Here is a 17316-nt window from a genome sequence, read left to right as displayed (position 1 = left end):
GATATCTAGTTTGACTTTTTACTCTTTTAGATTAAGGCAAGAAAGGAGGGACAAAAATGTGTACCCACATTTTTAACTTGTTAAAAATGCTTTCAGGGAATTCCCTGGCAGTCCAACGGTTAGGATTCGGCGCTTTCACTACCGAGGCCTGGGTTCAATCTCTGGTCAGGAAACTAAGATCCCGCAAGCCAGGTGGCGCAGCCAAAAAACAAAATGCTTTTAGTTTTAAAGGAGTTTATTCAAACTACAGGCATAACCTGTAGTGAGTTGAGAAATCATTTTAATGGGAAGGGATCAGCTTTTTTTTTTTAATAAAATACAGTAAAACAGAATTTTAAAATCCAAATACCTTGCAAATAAGATGAACAATATGTGTGTAGGTATACAGTCACATAAATTTTGCTGTTAGTCTTTACCTACTGAAAATGAATTGTTTGTGGCCTAGATATTCAGCAGTTATTCCTTATAATAGCAACAATATTATTTTAGGGAAAGAAGCACTCATAAGTGTATTTATAGAGAATTTTAAGGAAGGACACCAATAAATCAGTGCAAGTCATCTGGATACCTTTTATTAGGTAGAGAATTATGAAGTGAAAACCCAGATTTTAATTGCACTAGGGTTTTTCCCCTGCCTTTCGGTAGAGGTAGAGAAATCATTTAACTTAAAAATTAGAAAAACTACCCTTTTAGTTGGGAATAAATAAGAGCAAAAAATAAATATGGTGCTAAGCCAGTTCTGCTTATATTTTTAATAAATCCATGTTTTATGTAAAATAATTAAAATTTCAGCTTCCACAGTCTCATTTTGTGGAAAAATTATATGCTTATTATTAAAGGGAAGAATATCTATAATTATTATATTCCATTTGCAATAATTTAAATTATAATAGTTATCTAAATCGTGTCAAAATTATTTCTTGAGTTGCATAATTCATCTAATAATTTAGAGATGGTATATTTCTCATTAATTGTTTTTAGATAATTTAATTTAGGAACAATCCATTATTCAGTTTGCTATTAAAGCTTTTGTTAAAACTGAAAATATTACTTTTGGTATGTTTCTTACAAATGAAAAATAGTATCAGCTATGAAAAGGAAATTATTAAATACAAGAATATACTTTTAACTAAAGTTTTAAATGTATGTGATCTAAGTAGAGTCTATCCTAAAGCAAAGGAAGATAACATTTACCACTTTAAAAATCATTAAGCTGTATCGTTATAGCATGTTTATAAAATACAAATTACCAGCTTTACTTATTGCTGTTTTAAACTTGAATTTTAAAATGGTAAAAATTTTATCAGCTTCTTAAAATTTTTAAATCCTTTATGTTTTTACATATTTCTTATTATTCTTATATGTATTTTTACATTTTAGAATGGCTATCTTCTGTGTATAAACAGCAGTGGTTTGCTATGCTCCGGGCAGAACAAGACAGTGAGGTGGGGTAAGTATGGTACATCATAGCATTGTTCATTAAAAAAGAAAAATTTTTTTTTTTTTACTGAAATATAGTTAATTTACAATATTGTGTTAGTTTCAGGTATACAGCTAAGAGATTCAGTTGTATAATATATATTTTTCAGATTATTTTCAATTATAGGTTACTATAAGATACTGAATATAGTTCCCTTTGCTATACAGTAAATCCTTGTTGCTTATCTATTTTCTGTATAGTAGTTTGTATCTGTTAATCTCATACTCCTAATTTATCCTGCCACCCCTCCCTTTCCCCTTTGGTAACCATAAGTTTGTTTTGTCTGTGAGTTCTTCTGTTTTTTATATAGATTCATTTGTATTATTTTTTTAGATTCCACATATAAGTGATATCTTATAATTGTCTTTCTCTGTTTGACTTACTTCACTTAGTATGATATTCTCTAGGTCCATCCATGTTGCTGCAAATGGTAATATTTCATTCTTTTTTATGACTGAGTAATACATATTCCATTGTATATAAATATACCACATCTTCCTAAGTCAATCATCTGTTGATGGGCCCTTGGGCTGCTTCGATGTCTTGGCTCTTGTAAATAGTGCTGCTATGAACATTGTGGTGCGTGTATCTTTTTGAATTAGAGTTTTCATCTTTTTAGGATATATGCCAAGGAGTGGAATTGCTAGGTATGGTAGCTCTAATTTTAGTTTTTTAAGGAATCTCCACACTGTTTTCCATAGGAGCCGCACCAATTTACATTCCCACCAACAGTGTAGGAGGGTTCCCTTTTCCCCACACCCTCTCCAGATTTATTATTTGTAGACTTTCTGATGATACCCATTTTGACTGGTGTGAGGTGACATCTCATTGTAGTTTTGATTTGCATTTCTCTAATAATTATTGATGTTGAGCATCTTTCCATGTGCCTGTTGGCCATCTGTATGTCATCTTTGGAGAAATGTCTATTTAGGTCTTCTGCCCATTTTTTGATTGGGTGGTTTGTTTTTTTGAGTTGTATGAGCTCTTTATATATTTTGGATATTAACCCCTTGTAGGTCACATCATTTGCAAATATTTTCTCCCATTCCCTAGGTTGTCTTTTCATTTTGTTTATGGTTTCCTTTGCTGTGCAAAAGCTTTTAAGTTTGATTAGGTCAGGTCCCATTTGTTCATTTTTGCTTATATTTCTTTTGCCTTGGGAGACTAATCTAAGAAAATATTGCTGCAGTTTATATCTGAGAATGTTTTGCCGATGTTCTTTTCTAGGAGTTTTATGGTGTCATGTCTTATACTTAGGTATTTAAAGTATTTTGAAGTTTTTTTGTATGTAGTGTGAGGGAGTGTTCATATTGATTTGCATGTAGCTGTCCAGCTTTCCCACCACCGCTTGTTGAAGAGACTGTCTTTTCTCCATTGTATTAATATATTATTGCCTCCATTGTTGTCGATTAATTGACCACAGGTATATGGATTTTGCTATGAATTTTTAAATGTATTCATTATGTTGAAAAACCAGTAACAGTATTAAAGTCAAGAGCTGTTAGAGAAAAAGATCATGTAATCAGCTTTTATTCTTATATTTCTATAACTATCAATATTATAAATATTTATCTTTTTGGTCAATTAGTATAACAATGTTTGTATTGTCACTTGCTATATATTAGTAAAATTGAATAATTGATATACTTTGTTTCACTTAGTGTTATGATATTCTTTTAAGCTATTGAAATATTACCTGGAATAATACTTTCATAAAGCATGATCTTCATATATATGTATAGGTAAAGCCAATTTTCTCATTTGTGGCAGTATTGTCAAATTCTCACTAATATAATAGGGGTTGTTTTGTTTTTTTAAGTTCTTTTTTTAAAAATATTTATTTATTTATTTATTTGACTGCACCAGATCTTAGTTGCGGCACGTGGGATCTTTAGGTGCAGCACACGGGATCTTTTAGTTGCAGCACGTGGGATCTTTTAGTTGCGGCATGCGGGCTCTAGTTCCCTGACCAGGGATGAACCCAGTCCCCCTGCATTGGGAGCGTGGAGTCTTAGACACTGGACCACCAGGGAAGTCCCCTGTAATAGTTTTTTTGAAGACTTGAGCATAAGGTGAATTAACCCATCTGGTTACACAGGTGCCTTCATCAAAAGCATATGACCCCTCTAGAAAATATTTATGTACTGTCTTCATTTTAAGAGAAAGCATATTATCTGTTCTTTCAATGTGTAGTGCTGTGCAGTTCAGTGAAGTACTTCCACATTTATTGTTTGATCTTTATACTAGCTCCTTGGTATAGGCAGCGTGAAGAGACAGTCCACCTGTGAGTACATAAAAAGGTTTTACATTTAAATTTTTTTCTGCCCTGATCTCTTTTAATTTATTTTTATACACTAAAGAACTTCCTAAAATAATAGCCTAGTTGTGTTTATAGCTAAACAGTGAGTGTGTGAAAGGGTTCTATAAACTTAAGATAATGATTGCAAGATTATTATCCAGGGTTCTTAGTTTCTACTTTACTTGTAACTTATATCCCATCTTTTCCCAAATATATTCATAGCATACTTATCTTGCACAAATACAGTAAGATTGTTGAAATAGGAGACCCCTCCAAAAAATGAGAGTTAATTATTTACTGGAATTCAGATTTGAAGCATTTTGTAATGTATGAAATGTTTTATAAACCATCCTACCTACTTCTTTTGTATATTCAGTTTTTAAGTGTTGGATGTTCTCTATTATTCAAGATTTTTCTCATCTGTATCCTTTTTGAGTTTAATATAGAGTCTCACCGAAGAGACTGAGTTAGAATAAGTGGCTTTCTTGCATTCTTATTATGTATGTGACTGTATTGCCCCTAATGAAGCACTCTCTTCCACACATACTGAGTATCTGCTCGCTACTGTAGGGCTGCTAAAGTGAGAAAGACAGTGTACTCCATTGACTCTAGGTTATAATCTAGTAAAGTCTCCCTCCAGGGTTCTCCTCTTCCAAACGCTTTTCCACATTGCCAACAGGATTAGCCTCCTAAGTAGAAATATGATTTCACTTCCCTGCTTAAATAAGACCAGGGACATTAGATGATAGTTAGGGATTATTGCTTTATGTGTGATATATATTTACAGATTAAAGGATATGATGTCTGGAGGGTCAGCCTCAATAATAAACAGTTGGGAGGGATGTGGGGAGAAATGGGAGTAAAACTAAAACAGGATTATTGAACCTATATGGTGAGAAAATTTGGCTCATTGTACTATTTACTTTTTTTTTAAGCAAAGCTTTTATTTATTTATTATTTTTTAAATTTATTTATTTTTGGCCGCGTTGGATCTTCATTGCCGTGCATGGGCTTTCTCTAGTTGCGGCGAGTGGGGGCTGCTCTTCCTTGCGGTGCACAGGGTTCTCACTGCGGTAGCTTCTCTTGTTGCGGAGCACAAGCTTTAGGTGTGTGGGCTTCAGTAGTTGTGGCGCATAGGCTCAGTGGTTGTGGCTCACGGGCTCTAGAGTGCAGGCTCAGTAGTTACGGTGCACGGGATTAGTTGCTCCACAGCTTGTGGGATCTTCCTGGACCAGGGTTTGAACCCGTGTCCCCTGCATTGGCAGGTGGATTCTTAAACACTGTGCCACCAGGGAAGTCCCTATTTACTTTTATATGTTTGAAAGTTTTCGTAAGAAAAAATTTTAAAGTAACAGAACAAATACATGGGAACTCTCTCTTATCTACAGGAAAATTTGAAACTCCTGTGAACGTAGCCTGTGGGGCCCTTCAACAGTCTGTCCCAAATGCCTTTCGCTTTATCTCCTCTCATGCTCATTTTAGGCTCCAGCTGCACTAAGTTCTTCATACATTTAGTACCCTTTCATGCTCCGGTCCTTTTTTGCTAGTCCTTCTACCTGGAATGCCCTTCCTCTGCATAGAGTTCACCCCTGACGTCTACCCCAACAAACTCCCTCTCAGGCACAAATAATACTTCCTCTGTTATTATCCCCACTCTTAATCCCAGGCAATAAATCTGTGCCTTCTTCATGCTGTTAACATCAGTTCTCTCCACGTTATTATCTTATTGCTTATGTCTAGTTCCCTGCTAGACTGAGCTCTTGGATGTCAAGGATATGTTTTATTAGTTTTATTTCCATTTCATTATTTTTTATGTATTGTATTTGTTTCAATATATTTATTAGATAATGATGATGAAGATGGCCCCGGTATCTAGGTACTTAATAAATGCTGTATATGAATGAATGTATTTTATCATTTGGAATTCTAAGCTAATAATAATGTCATTTTATTATTACATCTTGAAATAACAGTGTTTCTCTTAGTTGATTAAGGTTTTTAAAGTAAGAGGGCCAAGTAAAGATTAACTGATAAAATTCTACAGCTGTTTTCTATTAAATACTGAGTTTGTATAGTTGTACTACTTTAAAAAATGGCTTGTGTGCGAAACAATAATATCAAATGGTAGGTGATACCAAGTCACGTCTTAAATAATAGATTTTAATTTAATTTTACTTAGTAGTTAGACTTTTAAGTGTTTTATTTTCTCGGTAAGCAGAATTTCTCATAGATTATTTCCCCCTCTTCTCTGGTTTCACTGGGCCCTAGTAAAAGTATTCTAGAAGTCAAGGCAATAAATGAAACACTAAAGATTTAAATTTTTTTTTATTTAGCAGAGGTAATGGGCTAGATTTTATCATTGCATTTTGATTTTTATCTGTACTACAAAATTTTATTTTTAAATCTAGTAGAAAGTTTTTCTCTTGTTGTAACTCACAGTTATTTTTCAAATATTAGTTGCTGATTTTCTGTGAGATTTCATGTTTTGTATATATTTCTAGGCCTCAAGAAATCAATAAAGAAGAGCTAGAGGGAAATAGCATGAGGTGTGGTAGAAAGCTTGCCAAAGATGGTGAAGTAAGTATGGGTTGTGACTCTTAATAGTCTTATACAAATTGTTGTACTATTAGTGCAAAATATACTTTCAATAACAATCGTGATACATATTATACCTCAGAAGAGCTTTTTTGTGGATTAGTTTCTGTAGCATGATCTCCTGGGCAAGGAGTTACATACTCAGTGGTGATTGATTATTCAGCCTTCCCTGAGACTGTTGAACTTTCTGGGTCTAGATATGAGATATGAGAAGATCCCTCAGCAAACCAGAAATAAAGATAAATAAGACGTTAAATGGGAGCTGTTACATAGTCTTAAAAGTAATTCTATTTTACAGTTACCCTAGATCAAAGACATTCAAACGCTTTGATTGCTACCCACATTAAAAATTATGTATGTCATTAACACCCAGTACAAATGCATATAAGTGAAACAAAAGTATTACAAAACAGTGCTTACAGCTACTTTGTCCTATAGATGTATTTCTACTTAATTTTTTTTAAAAAACTGATTGTGACTCATTAAATTGATTTTACAGCCACTAACGAGACATGAACTACATTTTTTTAAAAACTCTACCCTAATTGTAATTTTCATCTTTGAAAACAGTTCAGCCTAATTTAGATAACCATTTGGTTATTTTTCTCCCAGATTTTCCCTAATTTTAACTTTAATTTTGAAAGTTTCATTATTTTATGTTTGCATTCATAATTTCAGAGTATGAAAGAGGAATAGCATCTTATTTATTCCTTAGTCCTCCTTATTGTCGCTTCCAGACCTTGTTCCACCCTCATCGTCATTGAATCACAGCTCCTTTGAAGTGCATACTTCTGCACCACTCACTACTCTGACTGTGGCCATCATTCGCTCGGCTTGCTGGCTTTCTTTCTCCCTACTCTTCTTATCAGTCTTGGTGATTTTAGCATCTGTTCCCTGACCTTCCTTCCCTCCGTGATCTTGTGCTCTACCCTACCTCAGGAACCAATGTCTTATAAGCATATCCTCAATTTTTGTATCACTAATTCATGTACCCTCTTCAAAATTTCCATTTTAAGCATACCACTTGCAGACTCCACCTCGTGTTATCTTTCTAGCACTCTCCCTCTAGTACCTGGACTCCCAACAACTTTTTAACCCCACTAGAATGTACAATACATTGTTCTTACTATCTTTTCCCCATTACCCTCTCACCACATCCCTACTTCTTTCTTTACTTGACTTATATTTTATGTTCCATCTTAAAATTGGTCCCTGGCTGGGGTGGGATGAATTGGGAGATTGGGATTGACATATATACACTATTGACACTATGTATAAAATAGATAACTAATGAGAACCTACTGTATAGCTCAGGGAACTCTACTGAATGCTCTGTGCTGACCTAAATGGGAGGGAAATCCAAAAAAGAGGGGATATATGTATATATGTATAGCTGACTCACTTTGCTGTGCAGTAGAAACCAACACAACACTGTAAAGCAACTATACTCCAATAAAAATTAACTTTAAAAAGTTATTGACCAGGGCTTCCCTGATGCCACAGTGGTTAAGAATCCACCTACCAATGCAGGGGACATGGGTTCGAGCCCTGGTCTGGGAAGATCCCACACACCACAGTGCAACTAAGCCCGTGCACCACAACTACTGAGCCTGTGCTCTAGAGCCTGCAAACCACAACTACTGAGCCTGCACATGCCACAACTACTGAAGCCCGTGCACCTAGAGCCCGTGCTCCGCAACAAGAGAAGCCACCGCAGTGAGGAGCCCGCGCACTGCAGCGAAGAGTAGTCCCTGCTTGCCACAACTAGAGAAAGCTGGTGCGCAGCAACGAAGACCCATTGCAGCCATAAAATAAATAAATAAATACATAAATTTATTTTTAAAAAGTTATTGAGCAAAATTAAGGCTGGGAACTTTTGTAGGTAACAATTAATTAAAAACAATATACAAGGTGAAAAAAAAATTGGTCCCTGGCTTATACTCTTAACTTCCTTTTTCCCTTTTTCACTCAGTCAAATTCACCAGGCTAAACCCCAGTTCTTGTTAAATCCCACCTTTCCATGCATTCCATGCCTGCTTCCATCCAAAGAATGTGACTAAAGAAAAACACCATACAAACCCCAGCAGGTTTCACTTGAATGTTGTAACTGTAAACTTCAAGCAGGTTTTTAGTGCTAAATGGTGATCCTCCTACATTTCCCTAGTGAATTTATCCTCCTACTCCTGGAGTAACTCATACCTTCTCAAAAGGGCAATGCTACCACCCTTATTCTTTCCATTGGCCTTGCTTCTTTCTTTATTCAGAAAATAAAAGCAGTAGGAAGAGAATCTGTGCATCCTCCTACCAACAATACTACCAGTCTCCTTGCATCTGCAGCCGTGTGCTGTGCTTTTCCTTTTACTAGAATGGATGAACTGTCTGCTTCTATCCTAGTCCACCTCCTCTTATAATGGACCCCATCCCTTCTCACTTGTTCAAAAAGTTTGCTCCTACAGTCATCACCTCACTCTCCTGCATCATCAGTTTTTCTCTTCTGTATCATTCTCATTTAGCATATTAACATGCTACAGCATCCCCCATCTTAAACCATTCCCTGACTCACATTCCCCTCTAGCTTCCACTCCATTTCTCTGCACCCTTTTTAAGCAAAATTCATTGAAAAAAGTTGCCTGTATCCACTCCAATTCATTTACTCCAGTAAAGTCAAGTGAAACGCTGTGCCATTGTCACCAGTGATTCCTACATTACCAAGTCGAGTAGTTTTTAGTCTTCCGAAAGTTCTTGGCAACAAGTGAGTTCTTCACTCACTCCATGGAGATTTTCTCCATTTGACTTCCAGGACAGCATACTGTGCTGGTTTTCCTCCTGCTTCGTTGGCTGCTCCCTCTAAGTCTTTGCTAGATCCTTCTCTTTCTCAACAAATGTTGGTGTGACTGGAGGCTCAGCACTTGGACTTCTTCCATATCTGTACTCTCTATGCTGACTCCTAAGTGATCTCTTATAGTCCCATGACTTTACACCATTCCTAACTCCTGTATCCAGCTACTCACTTGACATCTTTCTTAGAATTCTAATAGCCTCTCAAATATAATGGTTCCAGCTGAACTCTTTGATTTTCATTCCCAAACTCCTCCTTCCCAAGTATTCTCCAGCCCATAGATAACCCCTCTGTTCATCCACTGCATAAGCTCCACACTTCAGGTTCTTCTTTCTTTTGTTCCATATCTGTTGTCCATAAGAAGTTCCTTTGAATATATATCTTCCAAATATATATATATATATATATATAATTTTTTTTTTTTTTTTTTTTTTGGCTGCATTGAGTCTTCGTTGCCATGCATGGGCTTTCTCTAGTTGTGGCGAGCGGGGGCTGCTCTTCCTTGCGGGGCACGGGATTCTCATTGCAGTAGCTTCTCTTGTTGCGGAGCACAGGCTATAGGTGCATGGGCTTCAGTAGTCGTGGTGCACGGGCTCAGTAGTTGTGGCACATGGGCTCTAGAGCACAGGCTCAGTAATTATGGCGCTCGGGCTTAGTTGCTCTGCAGCATGTGGGATCTTCCCAGACCAGGGATCAAACCCATGTCCCCTGCATTGGCAGGTGGATTCTTAACCACTGTGCCACCAGGGAAGTCCCCCAAATATATTCTTACCACATCTACCACTACGACCCAAGTCCAAGCCACCATTATCTCTTGCCTGGACTGTTGTAGCTTCATAACTGCTCTCCCTGTTTTTACTCTTGTTCTTATACATTCTGTATTCCACACAGCAGCCAAAATCATCTTTTTAAAATGCAAGTTAGATCATGTTACATCCTTCCCTAAAGTTTTCCGTTAGCCTCTTACCACAATTAGAAGAAATCCAAACTCTTTCCTACTGTGGACTCTAGGCCATATGTTTTCTGGCCCCTGACTGACTCTCTGAACTAATCTCCAGCCTCCGTCCCCCTCAGTTATTGCCCTAGCCACGTAGCCTTTTTGCTGTTCCTCAGATATGCCAAGCATGTTTTTACCTCCAGAACTTTGTACTTGTTTTCTTTGTCTAAGTCACTTTTCCCCAGATAGCTACCCCATCCACTCCTTAGTTGACTCAGGACCCTAGTCTCATAGCACCTCCTTAGAGAGATGTTCCCTGACCACCTGCCTGAACCAACAGGCTCCCCAGCTGCCAGCCCACCTCCCCTACCCTGTCACTCTCTCCTGGCATTCTATTCTGTCCTCTTCCATCCCATTTCATGTTTGTTGTTCATCTCCTCCTCCACACAAACACACACGTATTAAAATATACATTTACTAGGGCAGAAACTTCTTTACTGCCATTTCTTTAATGGCTGGAGCAGTACCTGGCACAAAATATGTGCTCAATAAATATCAGTGAACTCTTGATTTAATGTTGTAATTCAGAGGGTCAACCAAACACTTGAAGTCCTAACTTTACTTCATTATACAATGCCACTTTACTTAATAGTCTCTCATTAACTATTAGGTGATAGAATAAACAAACTTGTGAACCTCATGATGGTATTTAAAATAACTCAGTTGTGTATCTGTTGGTTAGTTACTTAAGGTATTTTAGGGTATTTTTAAAATTTATTTAAACTAAAAAAAACAGTTCACCCATTTCTCCCACTCCCCACCCCTCGCCTCTGGCACCCACCAAGCTGTTCTCTGTATCAGTAAGCTTAGGGTTTGTTTTTTTTTAGTACATATTTTTTTTTAGATTTTACATATAAGAGGGATCACACAAGGTATCACTTAAGGTATTTCAGAGTATTTTTAAAGCAGGAAAAATTTTAGCGGATTCTTACTACCTCTATCTAGACTCCTAGTCCCCTAAACTATACCTACTTAGAGTTGGTATAGCTTATAACTATCAACTAAGCCATATTAGTTATGATAAACTAATTAGTTTAACATATTAGTTATGATAAAATGTGGAGAGTTGATGAAACAGATCATGAAGAGACAATATTAGGAAAGTACCTGAAGGAATAATGATCATAGAGGCTGCTTTTGCTGGCTTTGATATATACTATGTCTATGTGGTAAACCTTGTATATATATCACAGATATATTGTGTGTGCTAAGCCTTAAGGCACTGACAAAAAGTAGGGACCCATAAGACAGAAATACTTGAAATGAATTAGAAAAAGAAAAGACAGTTTGAACTTTTTATTTTTGACTTGCTAATATGATAAACTGAAGTAAATCTTTCTCCTTTGTATTTTAGTACTGCTGGCGGTGGACAGGTTTTAACTTCGGCTTTGACCTGCTTGTAACTTACACCAATCGATACATCATTTTCAAACGCAATACACTGAATCAGCCATGTAGTGGATCTGTCAGTTTACAACCTCGAAGGAGCATAGCATTTAGGTAGGATGAGATTTTCCCACCCCACTCTTCCTCACTCTAAAAGAACTATAAGAAATGAAATAAAACCATAATTTACACCAACAATAGTAGAACTTTGGTAAGATACAATATATATGAAACTGCAAGGAAATGATAAAGCTCCATTCCTACAAAATGTATTAATAATCAAAATTATAAGACCCAGATCTAGTATGTCAGGAAGAAAGAATGGGCTGGAATATGAATGGTGTAGGATTGATACTGGGCTTGAAGCTGTTGCCTTGCTGCTATTCCTAGAAAATAAAAGGTCTAAACTGGAAATACAACAAGGTATTCTTAGAGGAAAACATGTCTGGTATTTTCCTTAACTTTCTATAGGATTTCAGATGTCCAACTTTGCCTAATAGTTGAGCTGGCAATATTTTTCTGGAGAGGATGCTGACAAAATGGAAAATAGCTTAATGAACGGATTATTTAAAAGTCATATATTTACCTTATACCATACACAAAAATTAACTCAAAATGGATCAAAGACCTAAACATAAGAGCTAAAACCATAAAAGAAGTCTTGGAAGAAAACAGGGGAAAAGTTTTATGACATTGAATTTGACAATGATTTCTTCAGTATGATACCAAAGCACAGGCAGCAACAACCACAAAAAAAGTTGAACTTCATCAAAATTAAATTGTGTGTCAAAGGACACTTAACAAAGTGAAAAAACAACCCATGGAATGGGAAAAAATATTTGCTAACTGTATATCTGATAAGACTATATAGAGAACTCCTAACATTCCCCAACAAAAAAACAACCTGATTCAAAAATGGGCAAAGGACTTAAATAAACATTTCTCCAAAGAAAATATACAAATGACCAATAAGCACATGAAAAGATGTTCAACATTACTAATCATAAGGGAAATGCAAATCAAAACCACAGTGAGATACCACCTCACACCCGTTAGGATGGCTAATATCAAAAACAAAACAAAAGTGTTGGTGCAGATGAGGAGGAATTAGACCCTTGTACATTGCTAGTAGGAATGTAAAATGGTGCTTAGTTTGTGGAAAATGGTGTGGCAGCTCCTCAAAAAATTAAATAGAATTACCAAAATGATCTAGGAATTCCTCTTCTGGTTATTTACCCAAGACAATTGAAAGCAAGGACTCAAACATATTTGTACACATAGCAACATTATTCACAACAGTTAAAAGGTGGAAGCAACCCAGGTATTGACAGATGAACGGAAAAACAAAATGTGATGTATACCTACAATGGAATACTATTCAGCCTTAAAATGGGAGGAAATTCTGACATGTGCTATAACATGTCAGCTTGAAACTTGAAGACATTACACTAAGTGAAATAAGCCAGTTACAAAAGAACAAAAATACTGTATGATTCCACTTACATGAGGTACATACAGTAGACAAGTTTATAGAGACAGAAAGTAGGATGGTGATTGTCGGGGGCTGAGGTAAGGGGAAATGGGGAATTCATGTTTACTGGGTACGGAGTATCAGCTGGGGAAGAAGAACAGGTTCTAGAGATGAATGGAGGTGATGACTACAGAACAGTGTGAAATGTGTTGAATGCCAAGAACTATACATTTAAAAATGGTTAAAATGGTAAATTTTATGTATATTTTATCACAATAAAAAAGGCATACTTGGGGACTTCCCTGGTGGCGCAGTGGCTAAGACTCCATGCTCCCAATGCAAGGGACCTGGGTTCGATCCCTGGTCAGGGAACTAGATCCCACATGCATGCTGCAACTGAGAGTTCTCATGCCACAACTAAGGAGCCCATGTGCTGCAACTAAGACCTGCTGTAACCTAATTAATTAATTTTTAAAGGCATACTTATAAATTATTTTTATATCTCAGATATGTATAATAGCACAAGCTTGTAAATCTAAATGGAATCAGTTTATAGTTTGAAAAGACTTTAAATTCTTAACAAATAAAAGACTTAAAGATTTTAAAAAATTAAAAGAATATGGAAGAAAAAAGTAATTATTAAAGTAAGGTAGGGCTTATTTAAATTGATACGTGCTTTAAAAAATCATTAGTTTTTGTGTGTGTGTGTGTTTTTAATTCTAGATTACGTTTGGCTTCTTTTGATAGTAGTGGAAAACTAATATGTAGTAGAACAACTGGCTATCAAATACTTACACTTGAAAAGGACCAGGTATGTTTGATTACTTTTCTGTTAATTTTTTCATTATAGTATTTGCCTTTAGACTCCTCTTTTGAAAATTCTTAAGTAGATTTAATGTTTGATTTAAAGATTGGTTTGAGAATTTTTTGAAGGTAAGTATGGAAGTACCATGTTCACTTTTGCATAATTTACTCCATTCTACCAGAAGTGTAACTAAGACCAAAAACAATAATAATAAAAAGAAAACAGGGCTTCCCTGGTGGCGCAGTGGTTGAGGGTCCGCCTGCCGATGCAGGGGACACGGGTTTGTGCCCCGGTCCGGGAGGATCCCACATGCCGCGGAGCAGCTGGGCCCGTGAGCCATGGCCACTGAGCCTGCGCATCCAGAGCCTGTGCTCCGCAAGGGGAGAAGCCACAACAGTGAGAGCCCCGCATACCAAAAAAAAAAAAAAAAAGAAAACCAATTTGATTTGAGGGGCAGAGCTGACAATAAGGAAATAATTATTCATCCTGAACATGAGCTTCACAAAGTTATGAATCTTAATTGTTTTCTCCATGTGTTCATTTATTTATACAGTAATAACATATCTTAAAGACAATCCAGTATATCTCCATAGCTCCTAGATATTAAGTGAACATTATCCTCTAGCACAGTAGGTTTCTAAAATGACAGATGTCTGTAATGTTCCCAAAATTATCTCTAAAGCCATTTGTTTTTTCATAAATCACATGCATGTAGAAGTTTCAAAATGTCATGATGAAAAAGTAAACCAGTTTCAAAAAGTAAAACGAGAGCTGTTAAAAATCAAGGCTGTTTATTTCTAGTAAAGCTAACCACCATTCCAAAGGACATACTGTTTTAATAAAGGGTTTGGAGCCTATGGTTCACATAAATTATTAGAAGTTAGCAGTTTTCCTCAGACTGAAGAGACTCTCATAAAACATCAAAATTTAGCACTGCAAGGAACCTTGAAGTGATAGTTCTGACCTCACCTACCCTGTATGAGAACTCCTTTAACAGCATTCTTACAGAGGCTCCTCAACCATTGTTGGAACTCTTAGTGAGAGGGAGCTCTGTCGTGTGGTAGGTGTAAGTGAGAGGGTAGATACATAAGAAGATTCAAATCTGCCTCCATTGGAATTCTCTGTTGGTCCCTCTCACCCTCTTGAGCTGCATGGACAATATCTATGTTTACCTTCAACTTGGAACTTCATTAAAAAACATTGTCGGGGCTTCCCTGGTGGTGCAGTGGTTGAGAGTCCGCCTGCCGATGCAGGGGACACGGGTTCGTGCCCCGGTCTGGGAAGATCCCACATGCCGTGGAGCGGCTGGGCCCGTGAGCCATGGCCACTGAGCCTGCGCGTCCAGAACCTGTGCTCCACAGTGGGAGAGGCCACAACAGTGAGAGGCCCGCATACTGGAAAAAAAAAAAAAGAATTGTCATGGCTCAAAGCAGCCAGAGACTTAATTAAAAAGCACCAGGCCAAGATAGTAGTTGTATTCCTAGTGTTCCTTGATTTGTTCATTCAGCAAACATTTGTGTCCCTACTACTTCATGCTAGGTTCTATGCTAGGAGTGGAGGAAATAAAGAGGAGCTTATATAGCTAAGTAGAAGGAGAGGGATGGGCTCAAAGAGTGTGTAACGTTGAGGGAGACATCTCTAACCTTTACTGTGGGGTTGGGGACAGGTGTGGTTATTGGGGGAGGGGCAGAGACACAGTTCAGGGAAAACCTCTTCTGGACAAGTTGAAAAGTGAATGGATACCTGAACCAAGCCTCAGATGATGAGTAAGATAGAGGCAAGGGGGCTTCCCTAGTGGCGCAGTGGTTGAGAATCCACCTGCCAATACAGGGGACACGGGTTCAAGCCCTGGTCCAGGAAGATCCCACATGCCATGGAGCAACTAAGCCCACGTGCCACAACTACTGAAGCCCGTGCGCCTAGACCCTGTGCTCCGCAACAAGACAAGCCACCTCAATGAGAAGCCCGTGCACCTCAACGAAGATTAGCTCCCACTCACTGCAACTAGAGAAAGCCCGCGCGCAGCAACGAAGACCCAACACAGCCAAAATTAAATAAATAAATAAATTTAAAAAGATAGAGGCAAGGCAGCACATGGGTCATTCAAGGAATGTAGAGGTTTGGAAGAGGAAGGGTTCAGTAGGTGTAGAGCCAGGGCATGATGGGCTATGGATGGAGTTTGGACTTTTTCCTGAGCTCTGTTAGAGAGCTATGGAAGGATTTTAGTTGGGGGGTTGCATATGTGTTTTATGTAGCTTATAGACATTTGTTATAGAAAAATAGAAAATAAAAATAAGCAGAAAAAAAATCATACATAGTCCACTGAGAGATGACACCGCTGATATTTTTTTCATCGCCTATATCTTTTTTCCAAAATTTTATCTTACTGTTAACTATGTTGTAGCCTGCTCTTTTTCCACTTTGTTGTATATAGATAGCTTTTCTTGTCAATAAATATATATCCACAACATCATTTTTATTACTGCATAAGAGTTATTTTAGATATACCATAATTTAAATAATGCTTTTTTGGATAAAGTTGATTTTTTTTCACTATTATAAAAAATGTACATGTACCTTTATATGTTTTTCTGATTTTTTAGAAGATGAATTCCACAAAGTGGAGTTCTTGTCAAATAAATGGTGTATATATTTTCTTTTTTTTCTTTTTTCTTTTTTTTTTGCGGTACGCGGGCCTCTCACTGTTGTGGCCTCTCCCGTTGCGGAGCCCAGGCTCAGCGGCCATGGCTCACGGGCCCAGCCGCTCCGCGGCATGTGGGATCTTCCCGGACCGGGGCACGAACCTGTGTCCCGTGCATCGGCAGGCGGACTCTCAACCACTGCGCCACCAGGGAAGCCCGGTGTATATATTTTCTAATGGCCAAATTGCCCTCCAAAACTACTGTCAACTTACACTCCCTCCAGTAGTACAGGAGAGCATACGCAACAAAATGTATCATTCTTTCTAGTCCTTCTCCCAATATAATAAGTGGAAACAAATCATTTATTTTAGTTTTCATTTGTTTGGTTTCTGATATTTTTTTTTACTTATTGAACATATTGTGTAAATTGACAGTTTATGGTTTTTTTTTAATTAAGGTGTTTGTTTTCTTGTTAATTTTAACACCTTTTATATATTAAGAATAATAACTTTGTGATATGCTATACTTTTTCCATTTTTGTAATTTATCTTTCACCCTTCATGAAACAGTCTATCAATCTCTTCCTTTAATGAGTTCTTCTTTCGATGTGCTATTTAGGCCTTCTAACTGGGATTATATAGTCATCTGGGTTTTTTTCCTATTCCTTTTATTTTTTCATTGGAGTATTTTGATACATCTAAAGTGTATCAGATGTGTCAATGTGTTTGAAATGCCATTTTTATTATATACTGTAAGGCCTTATATACTTGGTTTCATTTCTGAGATTTCTGTTTTACTGATT

General features: G+C 37.0%; 1 protein-coding gene across 1 annotated transcript in view; it reads left to right on the top strand.

Moving 5' to 3' along the window:
* Positions 1–17316, top strand: part of GMCL1 (germ cell-less 1, spermatogenesis associated) — a 48566-nt gene that overhangs the window by 26277 nt on the left and 4973 nt on the right. Inside the window, exons 10-13 of the mRNA XM_060026430.1 lie at positions 1381–1450; positions 6281–6356; positions 11565–11710; positions 13791–13878. Coding sequence (XP_059882413.1) covers positions 1381–1450; positions 6281–6356; positions 11565–11710; positions 13791–13878 — 380 coding nt within the window. The remainder of the gene's footprint in view (positions 1–1380; positions 1451–6280; positions 6357–11564; positions 11711–13790; positions 13879–17316) is intronic.

This window comes from Delphinus delphis, chromosome 12, assembly GCF_949987515.2.
Source record: "Delphinus delphis chromosome 12, mDelDel1.2, whole genome shotgun sequence".
NCBI classification, from domain to species: Eukaryota; Metazoa; Chordata; class Mammalia; order Artiodactyla; family Delphinidae; genus Delphinus; species Delphinus delphis.
This window is presented reverse-complemented; position numbering and strand designations above follow the sequence as displayed.